The sequence below is a fragment of the Danio aesculapii genome, chromosome 18 (assembly GCF_903798145.1).
Source record: "Danio aesculapii chromosome 18, fDanAes4.1, whole genome shotgun sequence".
Classification (NCBI taxonomy): domain Eukaryota; kingdom Metazoa; phylum Chordata; class Actinopteri; order Cypriniformes; family Danionidae; genus Danio; species Danio aesculapii.
Genome location: NC_079452.1, coordinates 19,658,581 through 19,676,080, shown reverse-complemented (window position 1 = coordinate 19,676,080; position 17,500 = coordinate 19,658,581). Strand labels below are relative to the sequence as shown.

Sequence of the window (17,500 nt, the reverse complement as noted above, 5' to 3'; positions counted from 1 at the left end):
ATGATTCTTTTTGAATGAATCATAAACATCCAGTGCGACCAGTGTTGTTTGATTCAGTTACTGTTTATATGACTCTTTTTTGTGGTTCTTTAGGAACAAATCATAAATACACAGTGCTTTCAGTGTTGTTTGATTCAGTTGCTGCTGCTTATTTGACTCTTTTATATGATTATTTTGTAACTAATCCTAAACATGCTATGTTACCAGTGTTGTTTGATTCAGTTGCTGCTTATTTGACTCTTTTATATGATTCTTTTGTAACTAATCCTAAACATGCTATGTTACCAGTGTTGTTTGATTCAGTTGCTGTTTATATGACTCTTTTATATGGTTCTATTGGAACAAATCCTAAACACGCAGTGCTACCAGTGTTGTTTGAGTCAAGCCATTTCTAATATTACTGAGAACATTAATTAAAGCTCTTTTGCAACTTAAAAACAACAACCCAACCAAACAAACAAACAAACAAACAAAAAACAACATCAACAAAAACATCTCCACCATTATCTGAAGAGTCTTACCAATGCAGTGCTCCAAAGACACTTCCTTTAAATACACACACATACGCTTCCTAACTGGAAGGAAATGGGAAGACGGGAAATGGCTGGAGAGGGTTAATACTCTGTGATTTGGAGTGTGTGTGCATGTGTGTTCTGTAGAGCCTCTGATTAGACTCTTCCACTGGCTGAGAGTCATTTCTGTCATGATTCACCGAGGGTGAGAGTGTTGGAGAGCGTCAGGCCTTCGCATCTCTGTTATTGCGAGATGAAATAGAGCAGGGGGTTTTGTGGACCGCCGGCGCCGTTGGAGGGTAAACAAATTACCTCCGAATGAGATGAAAACATTACAGAGACCATAATGATCCCTGGCTCATCAGTTTGAGTCTGTCTATTCCCCAGCACTTAAACAAGCACAGCCATAATCCAATCCGTCTAAAGGGACTGCTGAACCTTGTCAAGGTGTGAAGAACAAGTGCAAACAGAAGAGATGCCGCTGCCGCTGCTTCTAGGATTGGCTAAACATTTACTTAATAGACTGAGAAAATATGTATTGGATAACAAATGCCATCTAGGGGGTTTTATTCTGATTGATCTCTTCAGATTTGACAAATATCGATTTGTGAATGCGAGAGCAGGATTTCTTAAAGCTATAAATTAAACAGCATATGAGTACATTTTACAAGAAAATGCACCCTTTCTACTTGAGAATGTCTCGTGTAATTTTTAGAACGCAAAGTATGGCCAGTTTTGTCCAAGCAATTCTAATTAAATGACTCTTTGGTTCGTATTAGTGAATCAAAAACCAGTGTTGCTTGATTCCGTTGCTGCTTATATGACTCTTAAAAGTTGATCCTTTTAATAATGAATCATAAAAAATTATGAAATGAAAAAACGAGGACCAGTGTTGTCCTAATTAATACCAGTCCTAATTAATGAGCCAGTCAGCTTTAGTGAATCTAAACATTTAGGGCTCTATTTTAACAATCTAGGCGCAAAGTCTAAAGCTCATGGTGCAAAAGCATTAAGGGCATGTCAGAATTCACTTTTGCTATGTTAAGGATGGAAAAGTACGCTCTGCGCCATGGCGCATGGTCTAACAGGGTTGTGCTTATTCTCTTAATGAGTTATAGGTGTGTTTTGAGCATAATGTGCATTAAACCAATCAGAGACTCATCTCCTATTCCCTTTAAGAGTCAGTTGTGTCATTTGCTCTTTACATGGCGGTCTTTGTAAGTAGAAAAACTGAACGCTTCACCAGCAAGAAAACAGTTAAACATAGCATCTGCAGCACGAGGATAAAGAACGAGCCTCCTCCATTCAGCTTCTTTACTTTCTCTTTACTTTACTTCTACTCTTTACTCCTTTACTTTCATGCATAAGTTTTATTGTATGCACACCACTGAACACATCCATTAGCCTACATGTTTAATTTCGTTTGTTAAGTGCAAAGATTCAAACTAATAAATGAACAATAATAATGAGTAATGAGTTATATCTTCAAATCCCGACAGGTGGACAAATCCTAACTAGTTTTTATTAAAACAAATATAAATATGCATATAATAAATACTACTACTCATAATAATAACATTATACAAATGCAAGTTGTCATAAATAAAATGAAAAAAGATTCAGGTGCTGCTTATATGACTCTTAAAAGTTGGTTCTATTTTTAATGAATCATAAACATGTGCTACCAGTGTTGTCCAACCAATACCTAATTAAACTAATCTTGTAAGAAGATTTCTCTAAGATGAATCAGTCTGCGTTGGTGAATCAAAACATTAAATGTGAGCAAGTGATTGTTGTGAAACAATTTTTTGTGAAAAGGCAAAGTATGGCCAGTTTTGTTCAAACAATTCTAATTAAATGACTCTTACAAACTGGTTCGTATAAGTGAATCAAAAACATACTGCGTCACCAATGTTGTTTGATTCGGTTGCTGCTTATATGACTCTTAAAAGTTGATTATTTTTCAAATGAATCATAAACATGTGCTACCAGTGTTGTCCAACCAACACCTAGTTAAACTAATCTTGTAAGATGATTTGTGTAAGATGAATCAGTCTGCAATAGTGAATTAAAACATGAAATGTGAGCAAGTGATTCTTCTAAAACAATTTTTTGTGAAAAGGCAAAGTATGGCCAGTTTTGTTCAAACAATTCTAATTAAATGACTCTTACAAACTGGTTCATATTAGTGAATCAAAAACATACTGCGCTACCAATGTTGTTTGATTTGGTTGCTGCTTATAAGACTCAAAAGTTGATTCTTTTTCTAAGGAATCATAAACATGTGCTACCAGTGTTGTCCAACCAATACCTAATTAAACTAATCTTTTAAGAAGCTTTGTTTGAGATGAATCAGTCTGCTTAAATGAATCAAAACATTAAATGTGAACAAATGAATCTTCTTAAGCAATAAATAGTGAAAAGTATGGCCAGTTTTGTTGTAACTGTTCTATTTAATTGACTTTTACAAACTGGATAAGTAAATTAAAAACATACGGCGCTACCAGAGTTGTTTGATTCGGTTGCTTCTTATATGGCTCTTAAAAGTTGGTTCACCAACATTAATTCAATTTGCTGAAACACAGAGAAAGTTGTGGCCAAAATAAGACTCCAAAGTGAATGAAAACATCCCCAACATCACACAAGGGTTAAAAAAATCTGACTGAAAAGACAGAATTGACAGATCATAGAACCATAGAGAAGGATTTATAAACCTGTCTAAAGCAATAGCTCATAGACAAACAACAAGTAAATTAAATTTGCTTCACAATTAGATCAAATTAGAACGTATATTTAATTGAATAAATATTTTTTCAGGCAACGTTTTTAACTAACCTGTGAGGTAATAACACCCCTGCTGTGGCCCTCATCTCTTCCCATGCCATCTGTTCCACATCATAGTATGAAAGCCAAATATAAATCAACTTGATACAATGACACTCAAATAATGTTTTGGTGGTTAAGAGGTTATGACAGTCAGATATTCATCTTTTAACACTTACAGTGACATATTACAATATTACAGGAGGCAGAAATTCTAATTAACTCCCAGCTGGGGAATAACATAATCGACATCAACCTTTTCTTCTTAAAGGGACAGTGCTCGTTTAGGCCTTATGATGTAAAGTCGTGGCAATCCATGTTGTAATATCACATTGAAAATAGAGTCAGGTTAAACACTGTTTTTATAAATGTGCCAAGTCAAAATCATACAGTCAGGTTTAAATCAAAATGCATCACTTATTAATTGTCCTGAAATCTGATAAAAAAAAATAATAATAATTAAAAAAGGGAATAAAATAATGATTTATTGGAGTTCGAGCTGGATTTTAAATGAAAAAAAAACTTGGAAAGTCAAGTAAGTTGAACTTTTCAAGCTATTGCATCATTTCGACTTCTTTTACATTCAAGAAAGCAATGATATTCACATATTAATTCCATATAGTTAATAAATCAGTGTATTTCCATTAAAACCTGCGGTATATATCATAAATGTTTGCCTGACAGATGGATTGTTGAGTAGTTATTAAAACAAGCATAACATGCTAAGTTTCTCTCCTTTGTTGTAAAAACACACATGGAAAAAAAAAATAAAACTAATTATATTGTATTACCAACAGTCTGTTGACTGACCATCTGCTGCACATGTCATCTTAAAATCTCATTCTAGTAGACTTTAATCTGATTGGCTGATTTGTACTTGAAAAATGTTACTTTTTGCAGCATTTGTAAGTTTGTGTTGTGAGACTTACACTGCTCAAAAGGAATAAAATAAAATATTGTTTAAATAAATAAACAAATAAACAAATAAATAAATAATAATAATAATAATAAAAAACAAAAAAATAAAATAATTATTATTTTAAATAAATAAATAAATAACATTTGCAAAATAATAATAATAATAATAAACATTAAAATAAAATAAAATATTATTTTAAATAAATAAATAAATAACATTTGCAAAATAATAATAATAATAATAATAATAATAATAATAAAAAACATTGAAATAAAATAAAATAATTATTATTTTAAATAAATAAATAGATAATATTTGCAAAATAATAATAATAATAATAAAAATAATAATAAACATTAAAATAAAATAAAAAGAAATAATTATTATTTTAAATAAATAAATAACATTTGCAAAAAAAATAAATAAATAATAATAATAATAATAATAATAATAATAATAATAATAATAATAATAATAATAATAACATTTACAAAAAAATAATAATAAAACAAAATAAAATGATAAAAAAGACACTCATGTCCGGACATTGAATTCACTAAAGAATTGTTAACTTACATAGTGAAAAAAAATAAAATAAAATAAAATAAAATAAAATAAAATAAAATAAAATAAAATAAAATAAAATAAAATAAAAAGCACTCGTGTTCAGATACCCCATTCACTCAGAAACTGTTCACTTAACAGTTGTGGCTGAACTAGAATAGATTCAGGTTTAGCACACTGTGGTCATTTTTCTTTCTTTCTTTCTTTATTTTTTGAGCGTCTGTATTCAGCTGGAGGGTGGAGAGCCCCTCAAGGCACTGCCTGCAGTAGTAACAAACCCTGCTGACAGATCCAACACATGCCTCGAATATCAACACACCTTGACAAGCTAACACACAGGACGACATCCTATTCACACTTAACCGACAGACGCTGAACAATGTGGACAATCACCAGATTACAGTTTATCACAAAATGACACACACCACTTTAACATGATCAGCTGGCAAAAAAACAAACACCAACCAATGTCACCAACAGATGAGCCCACAAAACCCAACAGCGTCAGGTGTTATTGGTCAGCTGCTGTTGCACAGATCTAATATATTGATATATTATATTATATACTTTCCATTAAACAGAAATTGCAGAAAAAAATACATACAGGGGGCTAATAATTCAGGAGGGCTATTAATTCTGACTTCAAATGTACATGCAAATAATTTTTCTACTAATTACTCTGGTTTTAAATGGTTATGACAGTGAGATATTAATTTTAATGGCATTTTACAATAAATTCTAATTGACTCCCTGCTGGGGAATAACATAATCAACTGCCACTGCAATTTTCTTAAAGGAACAGCGCTCTTTATGCCCTCATGATGTAAATGGCTGGCAATGTTAAAATATCGTATTAAAATTAGCACCAGGTCAAATTATGCAAACTTCCCCAGTCTGTCAAAATCAACCTGTCAGGAAGGATAAATCAAAATGGAGCACCACCTAATCTTCCCTCAGATTGTTAAAAGTGTCCTACAGAAATTCTCATTTAGGAAATAAATTGCATTCTGGACTCAGGATGATCTTATCATTTAATTGGAACTCTGACTGTTCATTTAAATCAATCAACCAATCAATTGATCAATCAACTACCCAAATCAACCAACCAATTATTTAAAATAAATAAATAAATAAATAAATAAATAAATAAATAAATCAATCAATCAAATCAACCAAGTAACCAACCAACCTCCCAAATCAACCAACCAACTAATCAGCCATTAAAATCAATCAAGCAATCACTCAATAAATCAATCAACCAACCAACCAAAATCAACCAACCACCCAACCAAATCAACCAACTAATCAACCAACTAAATCAATCAATCAACCAAAATCAACCAACCAACCAATTCAACCCACCAACTAATCAACCAACCAAATCAATCAATCAACCAAAATCAACCAACCAACCAATTCAACCAACCAATCAACCATTAAAATCAATCAAGCAACCAACCAACCAAAATAATCAATTAACCACTCAAATCAATTAATCAATCAATCAATCAATCAATTAATCAACCAACCAACCAACCAACCAAAATCAACCAACCAACCACCCAACCAAATCCAATCAACCAACTAATCAATCAATCAACCAACCAACCAACCAATTCAACCAGCCAACTAATCAACCATTAAAATCAAATCAACCAATCAACCAAATTAATCAACCACCCAAATTATTCAATCAAATCAATCAATCAATCAATCAATTTACATCAAATCAAATCAATCAACCACCCAAATCAATCAACTAATACATAACCAACCAACCAAAATCAACCAACCAAATCAAATGAAACCAACCAGTACAAAATCAATTAACCAACCAACCAATGAAATCAATCAATAAATCAATCAAATCAATTAAATCAATTAATCAATCGATCAATCAATCAATTCACATCAAATCAAATCAAATCAATCAACCACCCAAATCAATCAACTAATACATAACCAACCAACTAAATCAATCAACTAATCAAGCAACCAAATCAATCAAACACCCCAATCAATCAATCAATCAATTAACCAATCAAATTATCCAATCAAAACCAATCAATCAATTAACCACACAAATAAATCAACTAATACAAAACCCACCAACCAAGTAACAAACCAATCAATCAAATCAATCATTCGACAATCAACCAAAAATCAACCAACCAACTAAATCAATCAACTAATCAACCAACCAAATCAATCAATCAAACAGTCAATCAACCAAGCAATCCAACTCATCAAATCCACCAACCAACCAACCAATCAATTGACTAATACAAAACCAACCAACCAATCAATCAAATCAGCCAACAATCAACCACATCAATCAACCAACCAAATCAATCAACTGATTAACCAACCAAATCAATCAATCAATCAAACAATCAAACAATGTCAATCAACCAACCAATCAACCAAAATCAACTAAAATCAACCAATCAAATCAACCACCCAAATCAAGGAATGAAAATTAATTAATCAATCAATCAATCAGTTAATCAATCAGTCAGTCAGTCAGTCAGTCAATCAACCAACCAACAAAAATCAACCAACCAATCAAATGGAAAGCCAACTAAGTAGCTTTTTCAAGCTATTGCATTATTTCATAACATTTTAAATTCAAGATTCAAATTTTAAGCAATAATGTTCACACATTAACTATTACATATATTACCTTAAGATTTAATATCATAACAGGAAGGCTAAATGACGGACAATCAATTAGCAACAAATGGAAATTAGCATTATATAATTCTCCTGTTCATCCTTGTAAAGCAGCTTTGACACAGTCTACATTGTATAAAGTTCTATGTAAATATTGCAAGACTTCAATCTCACTAATAATTCCCCTAATCAATCATAATCAGCATGACTTTGGCATTCCCCCTGACTAGACTAGAGTTCAAGTATCTTCCTCTTACTGTACCCAGCTTTGCTTTGAAGGACTTGAAGATAGAGTATTATGAAGCAGTACAGACATAGGAAGAGAATGGAGGAATCTGTTGCCTCCACTTCATTGTTCTCCACGCTCGACTGCCCGTGCAGCTGGCGGTCTCGAATGCAGAGAAGATGAGGAGAGAGGTGGAAGGGTCTGCATGAGCATCCAAGCGCAACACTGCCAGATGTGACCGAAGCGTCGCTGGGCTCCAAACATGCCTGGATTCCTCTACCAGAGTGGGCGAACTTAAGCCCCCCGGATCGACGCTCTCTATTCTTTACCCATTTCTCTACATCTCCCTCTTGACTGACCTACATATGTTTTCCTGTCGCTTGAGGTGGTTTGGAGGGGGATAAAACAGACCCCTGTTTTGCTGTCCGAGTGGACACAGCAGGTGGTGCAGAGCTGCAAATAGATCACTGGGAAGGAGATATTAACCTTCCAGACCAGAACTCACCGTCCCATTAGTGACCACCTAGCTTAACCTATCTATGACATTGCCTCTACCGGCAGGGCATCATGGTGGCTCAGTGGGTAGCACGATCGTCTCACAGCAAGAAGGTCACTAGTTCGAGCCCCGGCTGGGCCAGTAGGCATTTTGCATGTTCTCCCCATGTTGGCGTGGGTTTCCTCTGGGTGCTCCGGTTTCCCTCACAGTCCAAAGACATGCGCTATTTCCGGCACAAATTAAGCCCTGGTTGTACGAGTGCTGATATTGCAGAATATTGCACAGCTAATCAGATTCAAGAACCAGACAGAACTTTTGTGTGTTTATATATATATATATATATATGCATACACTTATTGACCCGCGATCGATAAACGTAGCTTTGCTATTGAAAAGCTATTTGATTAAGAAAGTAGCTACACTACTGCAACGCTACTGAGAAATGTAGTTAAGCTATAGTTTATGCAGACATGTTAAATTTATTAACTGTATTTAATGCAAGCACCTGTGTACATTATAAGTGTACTAATGGGCTCTATGCACAGATAGAGTTTTAAAGCCAATGATAAGCTTCCTGTGAAAGCTTCATGTGACTATTTTCAATTTCACAAGGGTGTTTTTACAGCATCGATGTTGTAATGTATTTACAATACATTCAGTTAAGTAAACGTAAGCATTCATTTAGTTGTTCATGCGAAAAACGAGACGAAAGACCGCCATAACTGCTTGCGCCGTCAGTAGCAATAGGTTAGCGCAGAAATTCCATTGAAAATACTGGGGTTAAATAAACGGTCCTATTTTAAAGACATGGCAGGGGGAAATTTAATTTAATGCAGTGCTTCTTGTCCAATCTGAGAGCCACTTCGTATTGTATATCTAACAGGCAGTGAAGATCGCTGATTTTTGAAGAAAACATCTTAAGCGTGATAATTTTGTAATGGAAAGACTGTTCACCGGAAGCCCTTTGGCTGCCTGGCTGAAAATTAAAAGTCTGTGTGCATATAGTCCAATTAAATTAATTTAAAAAATGAAAAATAATGCCTTATTTTACTTGTTTTTTCAGTAGAAAAGTAATATATTTACATTATCTAATTACTGTGAAACAAATTACACCCAACACTGCACCAAGTGCTCAAGTGGACGGGTCAGTCATTTACTGCACGCAGTGGACAATGCAGAAACACACATCTAATTGCAGGAACCACACATAAAAGACTAAACATGCATTCATACACTCAGTATTCCAGTAACGTGACGAGGCAAGCACAAACTTGATGTCTCTGTATAGCCTGGAAGCGAGTCTGCTGCGATTCACAGCGGTGAGATAAAATCCTCCGTCTACAGTCTCAACAAGCTTACCTGAATAATCTACAGCCGACCTTCACAGCAAACACACACACACACACACACACACACACACACACACACACAAAACACACTTATACGAATAAACCAGCTCACAGCGCAGGGAAGCGACAGAATGAGAAACGCGGCGGTGTCCGGGCAAGCCGACTATAGGCTTCAAAGATGAAGAGCCTAATATATTTATAAGAATTCATAGCGCATCTTTGCAGTCGTTGATTTAATAATAGCTCGTTGGAGCCGACAGATTTTGCCAGGGAGAATTTGTATAAATCAATCTGCGGACTCGTGTTTAGCTTTTAACAAGCCATTCATCACATTTTTCTGGAGGCAGGACTGAGGTATGACTGATTTGTTTACTAATCCATGGAATTCGCGCGCATTAAAAGACGTCCTGCTGGATTCTGCCAATTAATTATTTCCTCCCCGTGTGTTTAATTAAGCATTAATCTAGAAAATGTCATATTTTAGGAGGTATCAGTATGTGTACGAGCACACTGACATGTCCATGGCTAAATGAATAGAGAATTAGCCTCCAGAATCCTACGGTTTTCATATAATGGTAGAGTAATTACTAGAGACTGACCACCTACTCCAACAGGGAAGTGCAAAATTACATCTTTTCATAAGTCAGAGGGTCATTTGAATAAGTCTGTGTAATTAGATTCCATTAGGTTCATGTAGCACACGTAGATTCAATATGTTCCTTGTGGTGATTACATATACAACACGTTCTTGTGTTCATACACTGCTTGACAGAGCTGAACACACAATACTTTAAATTGATATACTGTATATATTTTTAAATACTTTCTTGTTTGCAAAAAAACTGACACATATTTTATGAAATAAAATTGTTGATTAGCCTATCAGACATTTATTGCACAGGCAAAGACTGAAATAAAATAAAATAAAATAAAATAAAACAAAATAAAATAAAATAAAATAAAATAAAATAAAATAAATAAATAAATAAAATAAAATAAAATAAAATAAAATAAAATAAAATAAAATAAAATAAAATAAAATTAAATTAAATTAAATTAAACATTAGAAAATAAATAAAAAAACAAAGTTTTTAAACATATAATACAATACAATAAAACGATTGTAAACACAAAATTGAAACAAAAATTAAAATAGAAAATAATTATAAACAAACATAAAATTAAATAACTAAGAATTGTTACCATAAAATAAAATATGTAAAATAATCAACATAATTAAGAATTTTAAACAATATAAAAATAAAATAAAAAATAATAAATTAGGAATTTTAAACATAAAAATGTTAAGAATTTAAACATGAAATACAATACAAACATAAATTGAAAACTAAAAAATAACATAATAACATAAAAAAATAAGAATTTAAAACAAAAAAATGGAATAAGAACTTTAAGCAATATCAAATGGAATAAAAAAATAAATTAAGAATTTCAAACAAAATAAAATGAAAAACTATAAAATTAAATCAAATTAAATACAATTTAAATTAATTTTAAACATTAAAAATAAAAAGAAATTAATCATAAAACAAGAACTTTTAAACATAAAATGCAATACAATAAAATGATTGTAAACATAAATAACCAAAAAAAAAAGCTTAATCCCTTAATTAAAACGGGGTCGCCACAGCGGAATGAATCGCCAACTGCACATGTTTTACACAGCGGATACCCTTCCAGCCACAACACATATCTGGGAAACACCCATACACACTCACTCACACTCTACGGACAATTTAGCCTTCCCAATTCACCTGTACCGCATGTCTTTGGACTGTGGGGGAAACCGGAGCACCCGGAGGAAACCCACGCGAACGTTTGGAGAACATGCAAACTCCACACAGAAACGCCAGCGGACTCAGCCGAGGCTCGAACCAGCGACCTTCTTGCTGTGAGGCAAAAGCACTGAATAAAAATAATAAATTAAGAATTTTAAACACATAATAAAAAAATAAAGCATAATATAATAAAATAATTTCAAACATAAAATAATCAAATAAAATAAAGAATTGTAAACAAAATAAAAATTTTTAAAAAAAATTTAAACGAAATAAACAAGATACAAAGTAAACATATAATAAAATAAAAATATATATATACTAAAAATAAAATAAAAGAATTTAAAACACAAAATAAAATAAAATAAAATAAAATAAAATAAAATAAAATAAAATAAAATAAAATAAAATAAAATAAAATAAAATAAAATAAAATAAAATAAAATAAAATAAAATAAAATAAAATAAAATAAAATAAAATTAAATTAAATAAAATGAACCTGTAACATTTTGTACTTGTATTTTGAAAATACCACAGTAATGTGGTATTTAATTCTGAGGTTGATTTCTCCATTTCGACATTCTGTTGACTACAAGTAATTTGCCAACTAATTCTCATTCGAACATTCGCAGACTGTTAGACTAGGATCAGTAAAATAACTTGACATGCACTTGACATGTATTTATAGCCAATAGTTTCGCAGATGCTATGTAAACAGTGTAACAATACACTCACAACTTGTGCATTATGCATTTGCACACTTACTACCATTAGCTACGATCTGCATAAAGTAGTTTTGACAGAAAATTTGAATAAATAAATAAATAAATAAATAAATAAATAAATAAATAATTTTTTAAAAGAAAAGAAAATGACATCCTCCAATTCTCTGAGGAATTTTCTAAGTATAAGTTCAAAGCACACACACACACACACACACACACACACACACACATACATACACACACACACACACACACACATACACATACAGTAGATCAAGAAAGCGAGAGGGTGGTAAGTGTTCCACTGAAATGAGTATTGATTAAGCAGTACACTGAGATTTAGAGCGGAATGAGCAATATGAGGCCTCTTCTCCAACTGCAGACAGGCACACATCAGGACAGCTGCAGAGTTCAGCATGACTGCCAGTGTGACTCCCATTATACAGTCCTGCCAGCAAGAAAACCCGTCATCTCTCCGCTGAGACAGCTCATTGCAATATTGATAGCTGATGTCAACCATTGTATTTTTACATGTTTGTGACTGTCTAGCGCTGGAGTTTGGAAATACAGGACATTTGTCTACTAACTAGACTCCCTTTGGAGGCATCAATCTTTAGGGCCAATCTGTCAATGCTAACCAGTCAAACCCAGACCCCCGAGTGACACTCGCCAGTCTCTTTGTGCCCCTGACTGTGGATATAGACAGCAGATCCTTTTAGTGCTACATTTTTTCGCCTTACTTTCTCCATCTTTGACATTTGTTCTCATATCTGCTACACCTTTCTCTAAGACGTTTCTTGTGTCTTGGTGGGTTACTCAAAAAATAAAATACAACAAAATAAGTTTAAATATAAAACAGATAAATAAAAAAATTAAATAAATAAAACAATTAAGAATTTTAAACATAAAATAAAAAATTTATATAATATAATTAATAAATTTAAACATCAAATAAAAAATAAGTAAAAATAAAATAATGTAATTAAGAATTTTAAGCATAACATAAAAATTAAAAAATAAGAATTTTAAACATTAAATAAAAAATAATAAAATAAAATAATAAAATTTTAAACATAAAATGAAAAATAAAATAATATAATACTTTTTAACATAAAATAAAAAAATAATATATATATATATATATATATATATATATATATATAATTAATAATAAAAATATTTTTTTTTATTATGTAAATAATTATATTTAATAATTTTAAACATAAAATAAAAATATAAAAAATAAAGAATGTTAAACATTAAATAAAAAATAATCAAAATAATTAAGATTTTTAAACACAAAATGAAACATAAATAAAATAATATAATTAAAATGGTAAACAAAATGTAAAAAATATATTAAAAATAATTAAGAATTTTGAAAATAAAATTAAAAACAAAAATAAAATATTAGAATTACGAATTTTAAACAAAATTAAAAATAATATAAAATAATATAAATAAAAAAATCAACATAATATACAAAATTAATTTAAAAATTTACATAACAAAAAAAATCTAAATAAAAAATAAAAATAATTAAGAATTTAAAAAATAAAATAAAGTAAAAAAATGAATTACATAAAATACAAAAAAATTAAACAAAACAAAATGAAACAAAATAAAATAAAACAAAATAAAATAAAACAAAACAAAACAAAACAAAACAAAACAAAACAAAACAAAACAAAACAAAACAAAACAAAACAAAACAAAATAAAATAAAATAAAATAAAATAAAATAAAATAAAATAAAATAAAATAAAATAAATTGTACTTTGTGCCCTATTGGCACAGGCAGATATAGACAGGAAATTATTTGTGTACTCTATTTTTTCCTTCCAACTTGTTTTCCATATGACATTAGTTCTCATATCTACTACACCTTTCTCTAAGAGGCTTCTTGTGTCTCGGTGGGTTACTTGTGACAGTCTTCTCCATCCACTCGTCTCTAATGGAGTTCATCTTCATTAGTTTTGCATGTTTTTCTATGTGTGAAAGATGTAGTGTTGACATACAGAAGAGAGGTCTTCGGTGCACTTCAATGCTGCGCATAATCACTCATGAGTACTTGAGAGTTGTTCATTGAAGAAATCCTTTAAATTAGATCATGTAACGTTTAACATTTCATAATGAACCTGGTGTGTTTGAGACATGTCAACGTGAGGAGTGGAATCTTGTAGGTAAAGCATTAAAGGGGACCTAGTGTGCCCCTTTTTACAAGAGGTAAAATCAGTCTCTGATATCCAATGTTGAGTGTGTATGAGAAGTTTCAGCTCAAAAGACCACACAAATAATGTTGTATAACTGCCCCCTGATCAAAATTGTGTAGTTTTGGTGACTGTCGCTTTAAATTCAAATGAGATTGTGCTCTTTTTAAAAGAGGGCGGAGCTACAAATGCCTATACGTCAGCATAGTGGCAGATTGTCACTAATGGGTGGGGCTTTCCCCCTGTGATGACACGTACAAAGAATGTTTCTGCAGACTGTCACTAGAGAACGCGTCAGATTGGATGATGGCCACTAGCACAATCTCCTGATTGGTTAATATGATGTGATTTTACGCCACAGTTCGAGCGTCAACAATTCGAGCGATTAACAAGAATTACGTGTTAAGTATGTCAATTGGCCGAAACGCTCAATTCACAATATGTCATTCACTCGAATTGCATCAGCACCTCATTCAAGTGAATAGCACCGCATGATGTCTAATCGAGTCTTTGCATTGACTTAACATAAAAAAAAAAAAATCACAAACGGTTTGAATGCACCAGTAGATCGTGGCTATATTCACACACCAATGCCACACAACTGTGTTTAAACTCCTTATAAAGAGCATAATAGGTCCTGTTTAAAGTTTAACACACTCTCCCTCTTGTGTTTCAGGAGTGAATGCGGTGTTTTCTCAGCAGCCTCAGGACTTGGTAGTTGTGGCTGGTCAGCCTGTTACACTACCCTGCTCCATCCCTGGTTACCATGGCGTTGTACTTTGGCTCAGAGATGGCCTTGCATTGGGAGTTGGAAGAGATCTTGCAGGTAAAAATCATTAATCACTGATATAGAAATATGTGACTGCTTAATTTATGATTTTGAAACTGGTGACCATTCAAGTGTAACAGGATATTCTTGACAAATCCATCAGTGTGAATTTTTAAAACCTTTTACACAATAAAACTCTGGTGGTGGGCATCAACCATGTAAAAAAAAAGACTTTTGATCATCTAGTGTTACCAGCTGTTTAAGAAAGACTGGGTTAGTCCATCAAGACCTTCAGCACAAGGAAGATTATGCTAGAAATATATCGAAACCAACTTTACATAACAGAATGTGCAAGTTGAACAACATAACTAGCTTAACAACAACAGCAACAACATGTTGATCATCTAGGGCAACCATCTTGGCACGAAGTCCTTACTGGTTGTATTGTCTACACTGTAAATTAAATCCTGCTTGCCTTAAATTTTTAAGTTGAATCAAATTACCCTTATGAGTCTATTGAACTTACATTATGTTAACCTGACTTAAAACAGCTTGCATAACTTATAAAGTTAAGTTAGAACATGATTAACTTACTTTAATAAGTTGCAATGACCTAAAAACATATGCTGTCAGGACAAATTTTTTTACAGTGTAGTTGACAATAAAATTCATTCCAAACAGTTAAGCTAACTTCGAGATTGCAATCAATCAATCAACCGACTGACCAACCAATCAACCAATCAATCAATCAATCTACCAATCCACCAATCAATCAATCAATCTACCAATCAATCAATCAATAAATAAATCAATTAATCAATCAATCAATCAATCAATCAATCAAATCAACTTTACAACAACCAAGATGGACCAAAGTACTTTACACCATTTAATTTAATTTAACTTTCCTCCGTTTATCGGGTCACGGGGGCAGCAGTCTCAGGAGAGAACCCTAGACTTCCCTCTCTTCAGATATCTCCTCCTGCTCCTCCGGGGAAATCCCGAGGCAATCCCAGGTCAGCCAAGAGACATAGTCCCTCCAGCGTGTCCTGGGTCTTCCCCGAGGTCTGGTGGGACATGCCTGGAACACCTCTCTAGGTAGGCATTCGAAACAGATGCCCGAGCCAACTCAGCTGACTTGTCTTGATGTAAAGGAGCAGTAGCTCTACTCCGAGCTCCTCCCGGGTTACAGAACTCCTCACCCTAGCTATAACCCTACAAAGAAAACTCCTTTCGGCCGCTTGTATTTGAGATCTTGTCCTTTCCGACATGACCCAAAGCTGATGACCATAGGTGAGAGTAGGAACGTAGATTGACCGGTAAATCAAGAGATTTGTCGGTGCATTGTGGAACAGGTGGTAGTCGAAGGTTAGGACCATGGCAGCGCAATCTTCAGGCACAGAAACTGACTCTTGCTTTACACCAGAAAAACTTATTAAACAACCAATCAACTTAACTTGCTTGACAAAAAGTTTATTTTGGCTGAAGGTTTTAAAAGTTAGAAACAGAAATCTCAACTGTCACCACCAAAAAATATCACACTAAACCATCATTCAAGATTTCACACTTAGCTGATGATTGATTATAAAGCTAGTTTGTCATGCTGTCCCAGGAGAGAACCCTGAGCTCATAAGATCCTTGAGTCCGGGGCTCCCTCCCTCCCAAGGCGAGAGGAGAGTATGAGCTCAGGTAGATCTCAAGAACTCCCCTGCTGTAGTAGCTTATCAACAGATAGTGATTGCTCTTAAGAGATAACTATAGTACTTACTAGGAGCATGTCTATGGTGCCGATTTGGATTAGTCAATTAACTTAAGTTGCATGTTTTTGGTCGGTGGGAGGAAACAGGGGAACCCGGCGGAGAACGTGAGAGAACATGTAAACCTCGCACAGCAATATTGGCTGGCTTGGTAAGGACTAGAACCAGTGACATTCTTGCTGTGAGGCAACAGTGCTAACCACTGGGCCACCCTGCCACCCATCTAGGAAAGGAGGAGGAGTAGGGGTGGAAGGGGGGATTCTTCAAAACAAAGATGGCTGTTATATGGAACTTAGGGTATTTATAGTGGCTTAGGAATCGTCTGATTGGTGAATCATAAATTGGATATTGTGGAACCAGCCGCAAGCAATCATAAGCACGTGATCCTCTCGAAATTAGTTTATAAATAAACTTCACTCACAGGAAAAACCATGCTAGTTAACCATCTGCTAGACTAGCACTAACCTACATGAACCAGCCATAATGTTCTAAACAGATAATTTCAGCAGAGTATCATCAGTGGATTTGATGTGAATGTAAACAATTTACTCTAGTGACTGTGTAAAAGGCAAACACGTTCCCATTCACAGCCTCAGCGAATTTGATTGAATTTTACACTCCAACTAGCAGCCGGTCTTCATCTGCCTCTCAAATAACCAAATGAGTTTTAAACAAGG

The 17,500-nt window shown here is 33.2% G+C and overlaps 1 protein-coding gene across 6 annotated transcripts in view; it reads left to right on the top strand.

The window, feature by feature from the left end:
• The window catches only part of kirrel3b (kirre like nephrin family adhesion molecule 3b), a 347,355-nt gene that overhangs the window by 182,795 nt on the left and 147,060 nt on the right, over positions 1-17,500 (top strand). For all 6 annotated transcript variants that reach the window (XM_056478234.1, XM_056478232.1, XM_056478230.1 and 3 more), the window contains exon 2: positions 14,974-15,123. In XM_056478234.1, the coding sequence (XP_056334209.1) occupies positions 14,974-15,123 (150 nt within the window). The remainder of the gene's footprint in view (positions 1-14,973; positions 15,124-17,500) is intronic.